General features: G+C 47.6%; 1 protein-coding gene across 2 annotated transcripts in view; it reads left to right on the top strand.

The window, feature by feature from the left end:
- The window catches only part of LOC123766405 (proline-rich protein 36), a 29,956-nt gene extending 13,049 nt beyond the window's left edge, over nt 1–16,907 (top strand). Inside the window, exons 4-7 of one of the 2 annotated variants that reach the window (XM_069308424.1) lie at nt 12,288–12,344; nt 12,755–14,922; nt 15,330–15,632; nt 15,939–16,907. In XM_069308424.1, coding sequence (XP_069164525.1) covers nt 12,288–12,344; nt 12,755–14,922; nt 15,330–15,632; nt 15,939–16,880 — 3,470 coding nt within the window. In that variant the 3' untranslated portion in view covers nt 16,881–16,907. The remainder of the gene's footprint in view (nt 1–12,287; nt 12,345–12,754; nt 14,923–15,329; nt 15,633–15,938) is intronic. The other variant, XM_069308425.1, reaches the window with a different exon arrangement.
- Nucleotides 16,908–18,118: the final 1,211 nt, after the last annotated feature.

Below are 18,118 nucleotides of genomic sequence, written 5' to 3'. Positions count from 1 at the left end.
CCACAGCATTGCCTAAAAATGTCAAAAGTATATGTAACTGGTATTATTTATTGATGATAGTACAGTATTACAGAAGACTTCTGACTGTGATAAAAATGACCAGGATTCTGATAATAGCAGGATTGTTGTGATAATTTGCACTGTGCTGTGGGAGGATTAATGTTGAGGGTGGGAGGGCTGTAGCGTCGTCTGCCGAATCTGTGTACTCCCCTATTTGTGCTTGCAGGGGTTGAGTTCTGGCTCTTTGGTCCCGCGTCTCAACTGTCAATCAACTGGTGTACAGGTTCCTGAGCCTATTGGGCTCTATCATATCTACACTTGAAACTGTGTATGGAATCAGCCTCCACAGCATCATTGCCTAATGTATTCCTTTTGTCAACCACTCTGACACTAAAAAAATTCTTTCTAATATCTCTGTGGCTCATTTGGGTACTCAATTTCCACCTGTGTCCCATAGTGCATGTGCCCCTTGTATTAAATAGCCTGCCTTTATCTGCCCTGTCAATTCCTCTGAGAATCTTGTACGTGGTGATAATGTCCCCCCAAACTCTTCTGTCTCCCAGCGACGTGAGGTTTAATTCCCGTAGTCTCTCCTCGTAGGTCATACCTCTCAGTCCAGGTACTAGTCTGGTGGCAAACCTTTGAACCTTTTCCAGTTTAGTCTTACGCTTGACTAGATATGGACTCCATGCTGGGGCTGCATACTCCAGGATTGGTCTGACATAAGTGGTCACTAGGTGGTCACCTGTTGTGGCTCACCTGTGGCCACCTGTTGCTGTCTGTAGGTACTATACCAGCTTAATTGTTTGCTATGGTGAACACAAATTTAGATACTTATATATAATGTGTATATATAGTGTAATAACAGTGAAAGGAGTGTTGGGAGAAGCCATTTTGGTGAGGGAGGTGGCGACATCTGTATTACTTGTCATGCTCTGTAAGGGTGGCCACTATGCTATTTGGGTGCTATACCAGCTTAGTTGAACAGTTATGGTGAACAAAACATGTAGATACTTATATATAACTTGTGTGTATATATAGTGTAATAACAGCAAAACTATTTGTTTGTTGTTTTATGAATATAATATTGAATCACTAATATGATCACAATAGTTTTAAGTACTGTATAACCATGATTCACACATTTTATTATATCAATATATCACAATACACATTATTGAATAATTTTACTGCAAAAAGACTTAAAAAAAATCAGACATTGAAATAATTAGGTAATAATATCTTTGTGGCAACTCCCACCTGACAGCTTGGGCAGAGCAGACCTCTCTCCAACACTTGCTATGTCAACACCTCTTTTCTGTGGAGAGCCCCTTTGGCTCCCCGGAGCTATACCAGGCAGATGTGTATATATTAGACCGTGGCAACAGTCAATCGAAGGAGTTCTAGATCTACTGGGAACCAGAGCCAGAACCTGGCCCCCTCGAGAGAGGCACGAGGAGGAATGACCTAAAGACACCCGTGTAATTGGAAGCAGTCTTTGTCTGCCATCTACTAAGTCAGGCACCCAGAAAGGTAGAAATTCCAAAACAAACTACTGCTGGTCGAAAATTGCAAACAGAACTCCCCAATCAAAGACAAGAAAACAAACATGACGTCACCACAACCACCGCACATCCGTCTGTTCACCCCCCCCCCCTCCGCTTGCGCAACTCCTTCTCCCTGGGAGTGGGACTGGAGGGTCCCAGACCTTCTCGCCGGCAACTCTCTTCAGCCCAAGAGGCTGTTGTGTTGGTGACGGTCGATTGCTCTGGCTCCACTCTTTGCACAGTGCTGCTTAGCAGTGTTGTTGCTCTGTGTTGGTGGTGTGCAAGCCAGGAGTAACACAAAAGTACTGGGGCTGCATGCACCTAGGGCTACCTTCCCTAGGTGCCCCATAAGTACTGCCTTTGCGGCCTCAGGGTTATCTTCTATAAGCCGTTCAGGAGCAGCTACCTCTGTGTGGTTCTGTCGCTGCTAGGTGATTGCCCGCCCTCTGGTTGAGCTGGGGTGGTTCTTACTTCTGTTTGCCATTGGGTAGGAGGTAGTTTCGTCGCTGGCTGGGGAGCGGGGTACTGTGCAGATGTCCGATGTATGCATAGCGACCGGTTCTGTTCACCTGGAGATGTTGTGCTTTGCAGAGTTTTTCTTTTGTGTTTGTTTTGATTTGCCTGGGGGAAGTCTGCCTTGTGTGGTGGTAGGACCGCTTGTAGGATTTTGGTGGCCCTCCACTTGGTCCCCGTGTTAGCACACGTCGCAGGTTTTCAGCTTTTAGTTTGTTTGCTTGGTAGCTCTGGGATAACAGGTTAGCAGTACCTTGCCTGGGCTTCCCTTAGCAGTCAGCCTAAGGGCCCTGGAAACCCCCCATTGGGGCTCAGTGATCTGATGGAGGAGACCTCTGAGTTCCACTTTGCCTTGTGCGAGTTTGAAGGTTCTCTGTCCCCTTGTCTCAGGGTGACACTCGCCGTCTGCCTCTGCCATGCTGCCTGTTGCGTCAGTGACACCTTTGACCCAGATTCCTGCGAGTGGTGTTCTTTGCATGTACTCCATTCACCCAGTCCAACGAGACTGATATTCGGGTGCAAGCAGCTTTAGCATTGCATGCGAGGTTTAGGTTGCAGCAACGTGCAAGGTTGGTTGCCACTCCGGATGTCCCGCAGCTGCCCCGCTTTGATTATACTGGTGGTAAGACTCGGGCGGCTTTGGGGATTGCCCCTTCCGGATCGGTAGCGTAGGCATTCGAGCCTGTTCCTCCTGCCAGAGCCTTTCGGTCACGCCAGCGGGCCCCCCTTCATCCCTGCTTTTCCGGTGGACTCTGCTTTTTCTCCAGAGGCATAGGGTTTGGAGGACGACTCGGCTCCGGGTCCTGATGTGGAGGATTCCGGGGCTGGGGAGGAGTTGATTTAAGGGGGGGGGGCCTTGGGCCCCAATTGACCCTGCTTGGGTGTTGGTACCCTCGGCGTGGGGCTTGTTGTTACAGGGGGAGTGGTTTCCCTAACCCCCTCCATGTACGATTTTGTTATGAGTTTGACTCCTCCCCGGGTTTGGTTCCAAGTTCTCTTGGGTTCTTCAGTTCCCTCCTTATGGAGGTTTTTAGCTTCCCGCATCCCATTGAGGAAGGTGTGTGAGGTCCTTGCAGCTTACCTCCTGCAAGATCCGGATTACACCTCGATAATAAAGCCTTCTTTTTAGTTTGGCTCCTCTTTTCCTTATTGAGTGCGTTACGAGGTGCCGGAGTCTTCCTGGCTGGCAGACTGCCTTTTCTTTTCGTTGGGGACTTGGCATTCATTCTGTTGGACTCCGCACTTGAATGGCGGGAATTGACTACGGTTGTTCAGCTTTACCTGGGGGGTGAGTTGGAGCACCTCAATGCGTGCTTGTTCGTCCCTGTCCTTCTTCATGATGTCGGCCAGGTGCGGCTCACGTGCAGGTTCCCTCCCTTTCGGCATCCCTGGTGGCCGAGGATTTGCACACCCATGGGCACTTGGCTTCGGTCTTGCACTGCTTTTCCCTGCTGGAGCTATCTTCGAAGTGGCTCGGGGTGGGTGTGGAGGAGCCGGATTCTGGGACAGTGTCCGGTGTGCTTGTTTTGGCAGTTCAAGCGTCGGCTGCCTTGTTGAAGTTGTATGCGCCATTTCTGAGGGAGGCGGTGTGGTGTCTCTGTTCTTCGCTTCTTGCCTCGCGTGCTGACAGGCGGTACTCGACCATTCTTTGGAATTGTCTTGGGCCCTGGCTTTGAGATTTTCATCCCCTTTTTGTCCGTTGCTGTGGTGGTGCATTTTCTGCAGGGGGGGTTCTCTTGGGGGGGGGGGGGCCCTGCCCAGATGGGTCATGCTAGGTCTCGGGGTTCCTTCGGCCTTCGTAAGCCAGTAGTGCCAGATTCTGGACAGGCCCTTCCTGCGCAATGATCGCTCTGAGCATTGGTCGGGCTCTCGTAGGGGTCGTCGGCCCTTTCGCGGTTCGCCCCGTTCACAGGGCGATAGGGGAGAGGCTCGCGCTGTTTGCTCCTGCCTGGTCCCATGATTCATGGGCATTTCGGATAGTTTCCTCTGGCCTGTGGTGTGTTGGGTCATTTCTTCTCCTTCGGGGGTATCGTGGCTGGCAGGTTGGGTCTCTTCCCTTGTGCTCTATCAGGTCATCCTGGAGTGGGTTTCCCGCCTGTTTTCACTTTCGAAACGGGACTGGGTGGATCTGTGATTCATACTGGACTTGTCCCGTCTGATCCCCTGGGTCTTTTGCCCCTCCTTTTGGGTGACCACTCTGTCTCGGGTCCGGCTGCTTTTGGCCCCGGGTGCCTGGATGGTGTCTCTGGACCTCCAGGATGCGTATTGGCATGTCCCGATTCATCCCAGGTTCAGGGATTGGCTTAGTTTTATCGTGGGGCTACAGGCTTAGCGCTTTCGTTGCCTTCCAGTTTTGGATCTGGCACCTTGCGTGTTCACACAACTTACCTGGGTTGTGGTGACCCATTTGCCTCTGATAGGGGTTCGAGTTCTGGCTTACCTCGACGATTGTCTGGTGTGGGCTCCCAGGCAATCCGCGTGTCTGCTCATCAGGTATTTGGTTCTTTCCCAGTTTGCCGGGTTCAGGTTCTTGGTGTACTGGAGGAAGTCCCATTTGGTTCCCTCTCAGGTTCGGACTGGGCTGGGTCTTGTGTGGGACTCTCGGACCGCTTCCTTGCTTGTCTCTCCCTCCGGCGGCGTTGTTGCAGCTGCAGTCCTGCTTATGACCCGGGTGCTTTTTGGGGGGCACCCGGGTCACACGTTGGTTGTTCGGGTGGTGGTACGGGAGCCTGATCTTTGCCATGATGGTCTACCCGTTGGGTCGGATCTGGCTTGGGTGACTGTTCTGGTTTCTTTGGGGCGTCCTTTCCGCCGCTTTCGCGATTGCTGGTATCAGATCCCAGGAGTCTTCAGTCAGCGGCTTTCTCTGAGGGGTTTTTCGTGGTTCTGTGCCCTGATGTCTCCCCAAGCCCTCGCTCGATGTGTTCAAGGATGCCTCGTCTCTCGGCTGGGTTTTGAGACCAATGCTCACCAGGACGGCCAGGGTCAGTGGAGTCCGACCTTCTGTCAGGCTATAGCACAGCATGGGAGTTTGCGGCGGTGTAGCATTCGCTTCAGAGGGTTCGTGTTGCTCGCGAAGCAATGATCCGGCTCCATTTGGACTGCTCCCCAGTGGTTCATTGTCTGAACCGCGGGGGTTCAATGCGGTCCTTGAGATTCTATTGGGCTGGTTGCTTCAGGTGACTTGTCTGCTGAGTTCTCGGTGTTTGGCTCTCCCGGCAGTTCACATTCAGGGGGCATCAGACATCTTGGTGGATGGCCTGTCTCCGTTCATTCCCCTATCCATGGAATGGAGAGTCGACACCGACTCATTCAGTGGCTCTACCAAACGTACGGGGATCGATGACTTTCGGCTGGACTGGTCGAGGTGGCGTTACCTGTACCTCTTCCCACCGGTTCAGTTGTTGCTCCGGGTCCTGGCTTGCTTGGAGACACCAGGGGAGAGTAGTCCTGTTGGCTCCTTGGTGGCCGGCCCAGCCCTGGTTTCAGGCGCTTCTTGCTCGATGTCTGAACCCAAGGGTCTTCCCGCGGCTCAGCCTCTTTCAACAGATCGGTCTGGTCCAGTACGTGACTGATTCAATCTTCTCCTCTGCTCTTCGCGTCTGGTCTTTTTGACGAGGGTTTATCACCACTAGTATAGTGATCAGGTGGCTTAGTTGGTGTCCCACCTGTGAGTTTTGTCTTGAGGGTAGTATGAAATTTCCTGGTGGTCCTTTCAGCACTTTGTCTCTTCGTAGGTTGTCTTCAATTTCTGGTCAGGCTGTTTTGTCCTTTCTCTTTTAGTTGTTTCAGGACCGTCATCTTATGCCAAATACTTTTGCCTCGTATCGTGTGGTGCTGGCAGAACTACTGCAGCATGAATTTGTGCTGGATGTCACTTCTGCTCCGTTCCGCAAGCTTTCACGGGCGTTGTTTCACCTCCACCTGCTCATGCACCGCCTGTGCCGTTCTGGTCATTGGACCGGATACTCTCATTTTCTCTCTTCTCCTCGGATTGTGGTGGCCCCCTTAGGTTCAGGACTGTTGTTCTAACATTCTCTTCTTGTTGGCATTGTCCTCTGGGAATCGGGTCGGAGAGCTTCATGCTCTCCTCTGGCGCAGGGATTTCTGCTCTTTCAGTCCTGGCGGTCGTTTCTTTGTTTGCAGCCGTCTCCTTTTCTGGCGAAGAATGAGTCTGCTGCTTTCCGAAAGGGTCCTTGGGTTGTAGATGCTTGGTTGGTTTGCCCAGGGGTGTATCATGTTTTTGTGTCCGGTTGTGGCTCTTCGTCGTTATTTGCGTGCCATGGCCTCTGTGGCAGAGGACACGTTTTGGGTTGACCCGTTTCCCTTCATCCCTATTCCAGAGCGTGGGTCTCCCAGGTTGTCCACAGGATTATTCGGTCCAGCCAGCCTGCGGTCTATCCCCTGTTGCTAACGCCGTTCGTAAGTTCGTGGCTTTGGCTGCTGTTTTTGGTAATATGTCCTGGCCTATCATTCGGGGCACGGGACTTTTGGAGGTTAAATAGGGTCCTGGCTGCACGGTCCCATGTTAATGTTCCTGGCCCTTCTCGGGCGCATATAGCCTTGAGTCACAGGTGCGGCCAGTTGTCTCGACCTCAAGTTGAGGAGCGAGTGACGCCCGCCTCCTGGGTAAGCCCCTTTTCTTATGTTTGTTTAGGTAGCTCTGAGGAGCCGAAGGCGCTCTCCCACAGAAAACCAGCGTTGAATGTAATGAAACGCCATTTTCTGGGTGAGACCCGGAGGCTCCCGGCATCCCTCCCTTCCTCCAGTTGGTGGTTTTTTGCGTTTTTAATACTCTGTCTCTGAACTGAGGAGAATTGCCGGCGTGGAGGTCTGGGACACCCATGTCCCCCTCCCGGGGAGGGGGGTTGCGCAGACGTATGCGCGGTGGTTGTGGTGACGTCATGTTTGTTTCCTTGTTTTTGATTGGGGAGTCCTGTTCACTAGTTCAGCTTTCGGTTTGCATTTTTTTCCCAGCAGTAGTTTGTTTTGGAATTCCTACCTTTCTGGGTGCCTGACCTGGTAGATGGCAGACAAAAACTGCTTCCAATTACACAGGGGGGTCTCTAGGCCACTGCTCCTCGTGCCTCTCTTGAGGGGCCAGGTTCTGGTCCCCGGTAGGCCTAGTACTCTTTCGACTGACTGTTGCTACGGTCTAATATATACACATCAGCCCGGTATAGCTCCAAGGAGCCTCCGGGTCTCGCCCAGAAAATGGTATTTCATTACATTCAATGCTGGTTTTTTGCCGGACATCCCTGCCTTATTGCGGCCTAAATATGCCACCTACGATTTTTTTATTATTTTTCCCCGTGATCAGGGAACACAAATGAACACTTCATAAGACAAAATAATTAAAAAAATTTTTTTTTTTTTTTGCGCTTGTGGGTGTTGAAGGCCAAATAGCCCAGAGCAGCTTAGGGGTTAAGGACCTGTCTGAAACGTATGTGTTAGTGCTTTGCAAGAATGTAAAAATATCAATCTTATGTAATCTCCCAAAACCCAATTATACAGTCTTGTGAATAAAATTATTATTATTATTATTTTTATTATTATTACTTATTATTATTATTATTCTAATGTTTATTATTATTATATGTATTATTATTATTATTATTATTATTATTATTATTATTATTATTATTATTATTATTATTATTATTATTGTTGTTGTTGTTATTGTTGTTGATTATTTGTACATAATCAAGATAATACAGTACTGTACTGTATATTATCATTAGCTATAAATAGTTCTGATTTTTGCTTTCAACAATTATAGTAAACAATTATTGATAATTATATTCTTATAGCTATATTTGATAATTATAGCTGGATGTGATAATTATAGATACTGAAATGTATGCTTGGTAATTATAGAGAATGATTCTATATATATTTTTAAAAGTATTATGGGTACAGTAGTACAGCACTGTACATAACAGATAATTATGTCTTCTTGTAAATACTGTACGTCTTTAGGCGTACTGTACATCTTGTAAGTACCGTTCGTCTTGCGTGCACTGTTCGTCTTGCGCGCACTGTTCGTCTTGCGTGCACCGTTTGTCTTTTGAGCACCTTCCATTTCAAGCGCTCATTTAAGGACATTAGTTGTGGTTGATATATTAGCAATAATCTCAGATGCAAATTATTTCAGAACTCTGGTACATAGTTTCAGGACCAGTTAATGGACTGATTTGTATGGAAAATTCAACTCTCGGGAATCACTTTTAAATTGTGCTTTGCATATAAGGATTTGTGTTTTTATGAATTTCTAATAAATCTTTTACAAAATGTTGCTTCATATTTGGTAGGCTTATAGTGTACAGTAGAATACTTATGAATTTTAGTTTTCCATGATTGGAGTTCTTGAGATCAAATTATTTTATTTTAATACTCTGTAAGACTCTTGAAAGTAAATATTTTAGCCGAAATACATAAATGCCTAATATAATGTGTTGTGTTGGAGATTTTTTAGACCTAGGAGCAGTTTTAGGATTTTTTCTTGGGGGGGGGGGGGGGGGGAGCCCCTATGGCTCCCCGATGCTTTCCTGGCTGATATGCTAATGTCAGACTTTGGCATCAGTCATGTGTATGGAGTTCTGTGGGCCTACTGGGGACCACGAGCCAGAACCTGGCTCCCTCAGAGAGGCAAGGGAAGCAATGGCCTATAGAAACCTCTGTGTGGTTGGAAGCATTCTATGTCTGTCATCGACTGGGTCAGGCACCCAGAAAGGTAAGCATCCCAAAACAAACCCCTATTCTGGTGAAATTGCTACCAAAAGCTGAACAAGTGGATAGAACTCCCCAAAAAGAAACGAGTAAACAAGCATGACGTCACATGTCACCGCGCCGCTGTCTGCGCAGCTTCCCCCTCCCCAGGAGGGGGAGCCCCGAACCTCGCTGCAGCCATCCACCCTTCAGTTCTAAGGCTGATGCTAGAGGCAGAGGTCGTGTGCTCTGGCTCCAGTGATTTTTCAGCACTGCTGCGTGTGGTGGTGGCTGTCTTCCAGGGGGTGCGAGAGCCAGGAGTTATTCTACAGTACTCGGGCTGCATGCGCCTAGGGTTCCCTAGGCGCATGCAGCCCGCAAGTCCCTCAGGCTTGTGGAGGATGTGGGGATGCTTGGGGCGGTTCCTGGGCCCAATGCCTTGGGCTCAGCAGCGCACTCGTTGGCTGCCTTGTTGAAGCTCTTTGCGCCGATCTTGCGGATGCGGTTTCACAGTTTTATGCTTCCCAGCTCGTGTGTCGGCAGGCGCTGCTTGCCTCCTCTCTGGAATCAGCCTGGACACTGGCTCTTAGGATGTCTTCACCATTTTGTCCTTCTTTTTGAGGATTCTGCCGTGGCACAGTATATACAGGCTGCTTCGGCTTCTTGTCGCCTATGTCTGACTTGTAGGTTCTCTGGGGGTCTGGGGGGGATGTCTTCCCGGAGGGGTCGTGTCAGGGCTCGGGGTTCCGCTTGTCTGGGTAGGCCACTGGTACCAGTTTCGAGTCCAGCGCCGCCTTTGGACCCGCCTTCATCTGGTCGGCACGGTGTTCGCTTTGTGTGAGGTTCTGGGTCTTGTAAGTTGCACCGGCCCTTTCATGGTTCACCCCATTGATGGGGGAGGCTTGTGCTGTTCGCTCACGCCTGGTCCCATGATTTGAGGGAATTCAGGTCATTTCATTCAGGTTTGCTCTTTGGAGGGTTCGGGTCTCCCGCGGATTGACGATCTGGCTCCATTCGGACTGCTCCCCGGTGGTTCATTGCCTTAACAGAGGGTGTTCGATGCGGTCTTTGGCTCTTGGCACTGGTCGCTTCGGGTAACTCGTCTGCCGAGTTCTCGAGGTTTGGCTCTCCTGGTTGTTCACAGGCGGGGAGTGTCCAATGTCTTGGCCAACGGCCTGTCTCGTTTCGTTCCCCTGTCCACGGAATGGACAGTCGATACCGACCCCTTCCGTTGGCTTTGCCAGACGTTCGGGCGCCCCGAGGTGGACCTCTTCACGTCGTCCTGGGTCACGGTGCCTTCCCCAGTATGTGGCGCCCTTCCCTGACTGTGAGGCCATTAGGGTCGATGCCTTTCGGCAGGACTGGTCGAGGTGGGGGTTCCTGTACCTCTTTCCCCGGTTCAGCTGTTGTTCCAGGTTCTGACTCGCTTGAAGACTTACCAGGGGAAAGTAGTCCTCTTGGCCCCGTGTTGGCTGGCCCAGCCGTGGTTTCAGGCGCTGCTTGCTTGGTGTCCTAACTCGGTTTTCCCGCGGCTCTGCCTTTTCCAGCACATCGGACCGGAGTGTCACGTGGCTGGTTCGGTCTTCTCAAATCTTCGCGTATGGTATTTTTTATTCGAGTTCATCTTGACCTCTATGGTGATCAGGTAGCTTCCTTGTTAGTGTCCCACCTGCGGGCTTCTACTCGACGGCAGTGTGAAGTTTCCTGGCGATCCTTCCGGTTCTTTTTGCGTCTTCGTCTTGGGATTCGCTTTCTGTTAAAGTGGTGTTATCCTCTCTCTTTTGGTTGTTCCAGGACCGTCATCTTATGACTAACACTGTCGCCTTATATCATGCAGCACTGGCGGAGCCGCTTCAGCTTGCTTTCGGTATTGATGTTACATCTGCCCTGTTTCGCAAGCTGTCTCGGGCGTTGTTTCACCTCCGGCCTGCTCATGCGCCGCTTGAGCCGTCCTGGTCATTGGACAGTGTGCTCTCTTTTCTTTCTTCTCCTCAGTTTGTTGTGGCCCCTTCGGTTCAGGATTGTTTCTCGAAGGCTCTTTTTCTGTTGGCGTTGGCCTCTGGGGGTCGGGTCGGAGAGCTTCATGCTCTCCTCTGGCGCAGGGGCTTTTGTTCCTTTGGTCGTGGCGATAGGTTTGTTTGTCTGCAGCTGTCTCCATCTTTTCTGGCGAAGAATTAGACTGCTGCATTCCGGAGCAGCAGCATAGGTTGTTGACGTTTGGTTGGTTCGGCCGGGGGTGCATCATGTTTTGTGTCTTGTTGCAGCCCTCCGCCGTTATTTGCGCGCCACGGCTTCTGTGTCTGGGGACGCGCTTTGGGTTGATCTGATTTCCCTTTTTCCTTGTTCGTGGGTGCGGATCTCCTAGGTTGTCCGCAGGATTAGTGAGGCTAGCCAACTTATGGTCTATCCCATGACATTCGTAAGTTTGCTGCATTTGCTGCTGTCTTTGGCAATATGTCCTTGGCTGACATTCGGGCACGGGGATTTCCGTGGTCAAACAGGGTCCTGGCTGCTCGTTACCTCGTGAACGTTCCTGGACCTAGTCAGGCCTGTGTCACTTTAGGTCAGCGGTTGCAGTCAGTTGTCTCAACTTCGAGTTGAGGAGTGAGCAGCAACTGCTTCCCAGGTAAGTGCCTCTATTTCCTCTGTGGGTAGTTAGTTCCGGGGAGACGTAGGGGTTCCCCCCAGAAAACCAGCGTTGAATGTAATGAAATGCCATTTTCTGGGTGAGACCCGGAGGCTTCCCTGCATCCCTCCCTCCCTCCCTTCCTCTGGTTGGCGGTTTTTCACTGAAGGGTGGATGGCTGGCGCGAGGGTCTGGGGCTCCCACTTTCCCCTCCCGGGGAGGAGGGAGCTACGCAGACAGCGGCACGGGGACATGTGACGTCATGCTCATTTGCTCGTTTCTTTTTGGGGAGTTCTATCCACTTGTTTGGCTTTTGGTAGCAATTTTCACCAGAATAGGGATTTGTTTTGGGACACTTACCTTTCTGGGTGCCTGACCCAGTCGATGGCAGATATAGAATGCTTCCAACTACACAGGGGTTTCTTTAAGCCATTGCTCCCCATGCCTCTCTGAGAGTGCCAGGTTCTGGCTCGTGGTCCCCGGTAGGCCCACAGAACTCCATACACATGACTGATGCCAAAGTCTGACATAAATATATCAGCCTGGATAAGCTCCAGGGAGCCTCTGGGTCTCACCCAGAAAATGGCATTTCATTACATTCAACGCTGTTTTTTTTTTTCCATTTAAACTGGGTCATATCCCATCAAAGTGTCCACTTCATATTTAGTAATGTATATGGTACATGTTCATATAATATGCTATATCTTTTTGAGGTTTTGCATCTTGGTAATAACCGTTTTGAAAGCTCGTTACTTCATCTAATGCTGAGTCTATTTATGTCATGGGATTATCTGTTGGTGTTGCCATCCTTTCTGATTTTTGTGTCTGGTCTATTACTCCACTGTCATGGGAGTTGTTACTTTATTTAATTATTTGATTTTTTAAACACACAGATAAATGTCTCAGCTGGAGGAAGTGTTGTATAACAAGCTCAAGTCTCAGCGTCAAAGGTGAAGATCATGTCCTGGTATCAGAAGTCAGATTTCAGAATTATTGGGTTTCCAGTCTGTAACTTTCGTTGCTTGCTGTGCGCCTGTTTTGAAAAAAAAAGGATGTTTTAGGTTACAATTGTGTTGTTTGGTTGCTCATCTGTATACATTTTCATCAGTGGCGTTTTATGTTCTAGTTTATGTATTCTCGATCATCCATGAATTGCCTCTCGCTTATCTCCACAAGCCATTATCAACACTTAAATTAGTATTCAGGCTTTTAAGAGTATGCAGTTCTACTCTTGTTTAGAATTTTTTATACAGACACATTCCTCTAAGATAGAAATAGCTGAGTATTATATGAACTGTATATTCCTTTTTGCTTTTACTTAATCTATTGACATGCAAGACATATTTTCTTTTATTAACAGAGCTTCGACATGGAGGCATTGTCACCCCAGTCAAGTCTTCTGGTGGAGCTCGAGCATCAGTGTCATCAAGCAGCAGAACGCCTAAGACCAGAAATCGAACTCATACCACAAATCCTGTTGTAAAACTTGAAGGAAGAATTGATAGCAGAGATTTACTAGAGAGAAGCCACAATTCTCATATTTCTAGTGATTCTGGTGCCAATAGGAACAGTAGTAACAGCATAAGCAGCAGTAACATCAGCAGCAGCATCAGCACTAACAGCCGAGTTGGGGGACTGCCAGGCTCCCCAAGATGTGACATGTTACCGTCTCCTGGTGGTATGTCATTGACCTCAATGAAGACAGAGGTGAAGACAGAGGATGACTTAGACTGTGGATTAGACCTGGTGCCTCCACCACAATCTTTACCAACTACCTTACCACCTCCGGCCCCACCTGAGCTTCCGCATCATACAATACCACATCCTCCAACGCATTCAGGGCCTCCACCTACCATTGGACCTCCTAGTATAGGCCCACCTAGTGCTGGACCTCCTAGCGTTGGGCCTCCAAGTATTGGCCCACCAAGTGTTGGTCCTCCTAGTGTAGGGCCACCCAGTGTATCTTGTCCGAGTGTAACACATCAGGGTATGGTGACCCTAAGTGGACCTCAAGTTAGTATGGCAGGAGCTTCTGTTGTTGGAGTTCCTATGCATATTCAGAATGCATCCAGTGTAGAAGAGGAGGTCAATAAAATATCTGCAATGTTACAGGCAGAGGCAGAGGCTCTAACGGCTTCACAAAATCTCATAGCAAGTTCCTCTATGGATTTGGATGCTGGTCTAGTTGGGTCTCATGATATAGTGGAAGCCCAAGGTCAAGCTGCTGGCAGTGTGACCACCAATGGTACCAGTCTTGGGGGCAGACAGGGGATGATGGTGAACAGTCAAACCATGGGCTCTGTGCCAGTGCCGATGAGTCACATGTCCATGGCCACGCTAAACCAAATTCAAGCAGACTTGTTAGCCACTGTGAGTGAGTCAGACCTCAATGCTGTGCTCAATGCCACTCCTGAAACCTCGGACCTGGCTCAGTCAGTTCTTCCCAATAATTCTCAGTGCTACTTAAATGAGAGTGGTAACTTGACGTATATTGACCAACATACTGTAAATACTAATAATTATGTTGAACCTATGGAACCCCCTGAACTAAGTATGGAAAAGGTGGTACCTCAGCGGTACAATAGTGAACAATTATCAATGCCCGTTTTAGAAGAAATCACAAATGAGGTTTTGTCTGAAGGTGACGCATGTGCACATAATCTTGATAGAGTGACGACTGATGTACAAGGACAATATACAAATGGTACTCAGTCTGATCTTATTGAAGTACCTGTTGAATCATTTAGTTTTGATGAAATTGAAAAAATATCATCTCAGTGTGATGAATTAACAAATGCAGTGAATTCTATAAGTCAGTTGTGTCAAGGTGGGAACACTGGACTGGAGTCACAGCTGGCGGGCCTGTTGCAACAACCGACATCTACCCCAGCACCGTCCCCTTCCTTAGGTGTGCAATCGGCTCCTACTGGCAACTCCATCAGTGCTGCTTCCACCTTGGGAACCTCCAGCCAGGGTATCACAGTGGTTATAGGAGGTGGATCACAATCCACTGTTAGTACTGTTGCATCTCAACCCTCACTTTCCATGCCTAATTTAGCTGCCACATTAAAGAAACCTGTAGTATCTACAGGAGGGTCTCAGCTAGTGTCACCAAGTCCTTCTGCATCAACACAAGCACACACTCCATCTCATACACCGACTCATACCCCTGCGCACACTCCAACACATACGCCATCCCAACACACTTCTGGGTCATCTGCCCTAACGCCAGCTCCTCCAACGCCTTCACCTAAAAAGTCAAGCAAAAAGAAAAAACCTGGCGAAAGAAAACTTTTACCTCTGAAAGATAGAGAATATGATCCTGAGGTTCATTGTGGTGTTGTGGTGGCAGAGACTGGCAAACCCTGTACCCGTTCCCTCACCTGTAAGGCGCACTCTCTCTCTTTAAGAAGAGCTGTTATGGGACGATCTAAAAAGTTTGACGAACTCCTCTTGGAGCATCGAGCAGCCAAAGAGGCGCAGACCAAAGCTGCTAAACCTCCAGATGCAGCTGCTGGTCTTATACAAGTAAGTAATAAGCATTTTCTTTCTCTCAGAGTGCCCAACCTGCCTTGTGTGCTCAGTGTTTGATGCTGTAATGAGCCATCCATGCATTATACCTTTCAAAGTTGTTGCCTTATTATCCCTCTGCTAATACAGAATGCATTGAACATGTTTTGAAAAAGATGCTCATTGGTTTTTGATCACCTGGGTAAGAAATTCTTGTCTGATTTTTCACTTGTTTATATAAATTGTTTTATTAAGTCATTACCTCTGCAATTCACAGATAGGAAGTGCCATTGCAGAAATACTTCTCATATTAATACTGATTATTTTTCATATCCAAGATAACAATCTCTTTTTTTTTTATTGAGAAATTGTTTGTCAGTTTGTGGTGTGTGTTGTGTTGGTTGGCATGTAACTGTGTGTTACAGGGCACCCCACCCCGTGGCCCGGTCTTGACCACCACTGGCAGCGGAGGAATGGTGGTAGGGGGGGCTGCTACTACATCCCCTCTCCTGGTTAAATCTTTGGGGGGCACCGCGTCCACAATAGTGACTCCGGGTGACCCTTCTCCCAATCCACCCCTACATCACCCAATGGATCCTCCCAGCACCCCGTCGCACACCCATGCCACGCCCCCCTCTCCTGCATATTGGCCGCCTACTTCTAGGATTCCTCCGGCCCTCGTACCTGCAGATAATTTTTATGTTCGAGAGCCGCCCAAGCCTCTTGCTGTGAGTTATTTATATGTTTTAATAAGGTGTTCTTTGTCATGTTGTATATTAATAGCTTATCTAACACAAAAAGTCTGCTTAAAACTGTTTAAGTATTATTTACAATGAAGCAATTCTTTTATTAAAATTAATAATTTGTTCTGTGTATTGTCTAAGAGTGGTTGCTAAATAGCATTCAGTTATAATAGTGTGCTCAGTATTTTGTTAACTTTTAATTTGCTTTACATGTATACTGTATAGTATTTCTACATTAAAAATTAATCCTATATAATTTTAAAAGTTAGTAACAAGTATGATATTTTTCAGACATGTTCGTACAACTGTAGAAGACTAGGTGGATACTTGGCTTCTGATCACAGGGCGGACTTATTACGTAGTGCGTTTCGTAATGCTCTGAAGAAGCCTCATCCAGGCTCGGTTCTCACAGACTCGAGCATCAGCAATACTTTAAATATTGGTGGTACTCAAGAGAGATTTGTGAACGTCAAACCTCTGTTAGCTAAAAAGTTGCAGCTGACTGTCCCTTCAGGGTCAGGCACTAAGGACGGCATTAGTGTAAGCACAGGGTACAATGGTCACATCCATGTCGGCAACAGCATGGGGATTGTGAATAGCAGTGCAGTGGCAGCGACACTTAAAAGACCTACCCAAACTGAAACCTTAAAAAATAATTCCTCTCCCATCACTAGTGCCAAAAATAAAAATAAAAAAGTGAAAACAAATGATGGTGCTATAAATATTGTGGGCAATGTATTGCAACTTGATGCCAGTGGGAACAAGAACCACATTCCTGTTGTTGTCAGTTTGCAAAATGGTTTATCGAACAATCAGACTATAACTTTAAGTAATGTAGCAATTGCAGGAGTGAGAAACTCTACTACTCAACCAATTAGAATAAACCCATCCACACCCACTAGTTTTGGGAGAGACACACCAGTTACGGACACACGGCCAGGCAGCAGTGATAATCCAAACATTTTTCTTGGGTCTGGTTTACCGAGTGGAATTGTGATATCTGACGCTTTAGCGAAATCGTTCAAAAGTGATGGTGCTGGGAGTATTCGATTAGAACTTCACAGCAATACCTTTGGGGATGCATCAAGATTGGTCACAAATACTGCTAAAGGTAAGAAATCTACTTCTATTGTTATAGTTATATTGATTATTCTTATACTTTGTGTTAGTCTTATGACGATCTGTACAATAGGGCTTTTTATGGTTTTGTGTCAGGCTAACATGATCACATGAGTAATAGCCTACTTGATCAGATACTTTTAAGAAATGTCTGCAATTCTGTCTTGAGGAATATTGTTGCTATTCCTTTGGTGTTCTTCAATACATATTGGCAGTGCTGTATAGTGAAGCGTTTAGGAACTGGGATACTGATAATGTGTAGCAAGTAAAAAAATGCAACCTGAACAAGTATACAAAATGACTATAGTATGGTATAACGTAAATACAGAGTAACTTTGCTGTGGTGCATGTCAGAATAATGTAGATAAACTTTAGGGATGGGGTTGTACAGTGCAGTACCTAGTGTAGTAATATGGCACATTAATGCTTTTCTTGCACTAAATTATTGTTTTCTGGGAGGCCTTCTATTGGTGGCTTGTTGATGTTGTATACCTGCATAGCTTTACCCAATTCAATCCACACAAGGCTCTTGCAAGTCATTGTAAGTCTTCTGGGGATCAGAGGGTTAAACCTGGCCCCTTCTGAAGAGGCACAAGAACAGTGGGATCCTGGATCACCCTAACCAAGAAAAGGCCACCAGGAAGACGGGTGAACCAAAATGTACAAACAGCACGGTAAACAAAACACAGAAAGCAAGATAACAAAGCCCCGAGACAAACTAATCACCCGGTTATGAAACAGTTCTCTCATTAGTCCCACCAGTCCACCACCAGAGGACTGTTCACCTTCCTCCTGAATCCCCTCGCCTTGGACCTCAAACATTTTGCTTGGAGCTCATGTCTGTTATGTTGTGCTCCTCATTTCCCCTATAACTCAGTTATTCAGATAAGCATTGGCCATCCTGGATGCTGGTCAGTCTTGTTGAGGTTATTTTATTGTGTATTTGTTCTTTATTTTAGTGTTCATGATGCATGTTTCTGGGGGAGCCCCGTTGGCTCCCTGAAGCTATCCGAACTGATGTGTGCTATATTAGTTTGGGGTCATCAATCACATCAATCTCAGGTTCCCTCAGAGAGGCGCAGGGAGCAATTGCGTATGAGCACTTTACATTTAAAGTACAGTACAGTGGTACCTTGGTTTTCAAATTTAATCCATTTCCAGAAACGGCTCGTAAACTGAAAATTTGCAACCCGAAACAAATTTTCCCATAAGAAATAATGTAAATTGAATTAATTTGTTCCACACCCCCAAAAATATTAACACTTTGTGCGGATCAGGACTCCGCCCGGAGTCCTGTTTCACCTACCCGCTTCCGCGATGTGGACATAAAATGATGTCCTGAAAAAAATATT

The sequence above is a fragment of the Procambarus clarkii genome, chromosome 62 (assembly GCF_040958095.1).
Source record: "Procambarus clarkii isolate CNS0578487 chromosome 62, FALCON_Pclarkii_2.0, whole genome shotgun sequence".
NCBI classification, from domain to species: Eukaryota; Metazoa; Arthropoda; class Malacostraca; order Decapoda; family Cambaridae; genus Procambarus; species Procambarus clarkii.
Note: the sequence above shows the minus strand (reverse complement) of the source record. Positions and strands in the feature narration are given on the sequence as shown.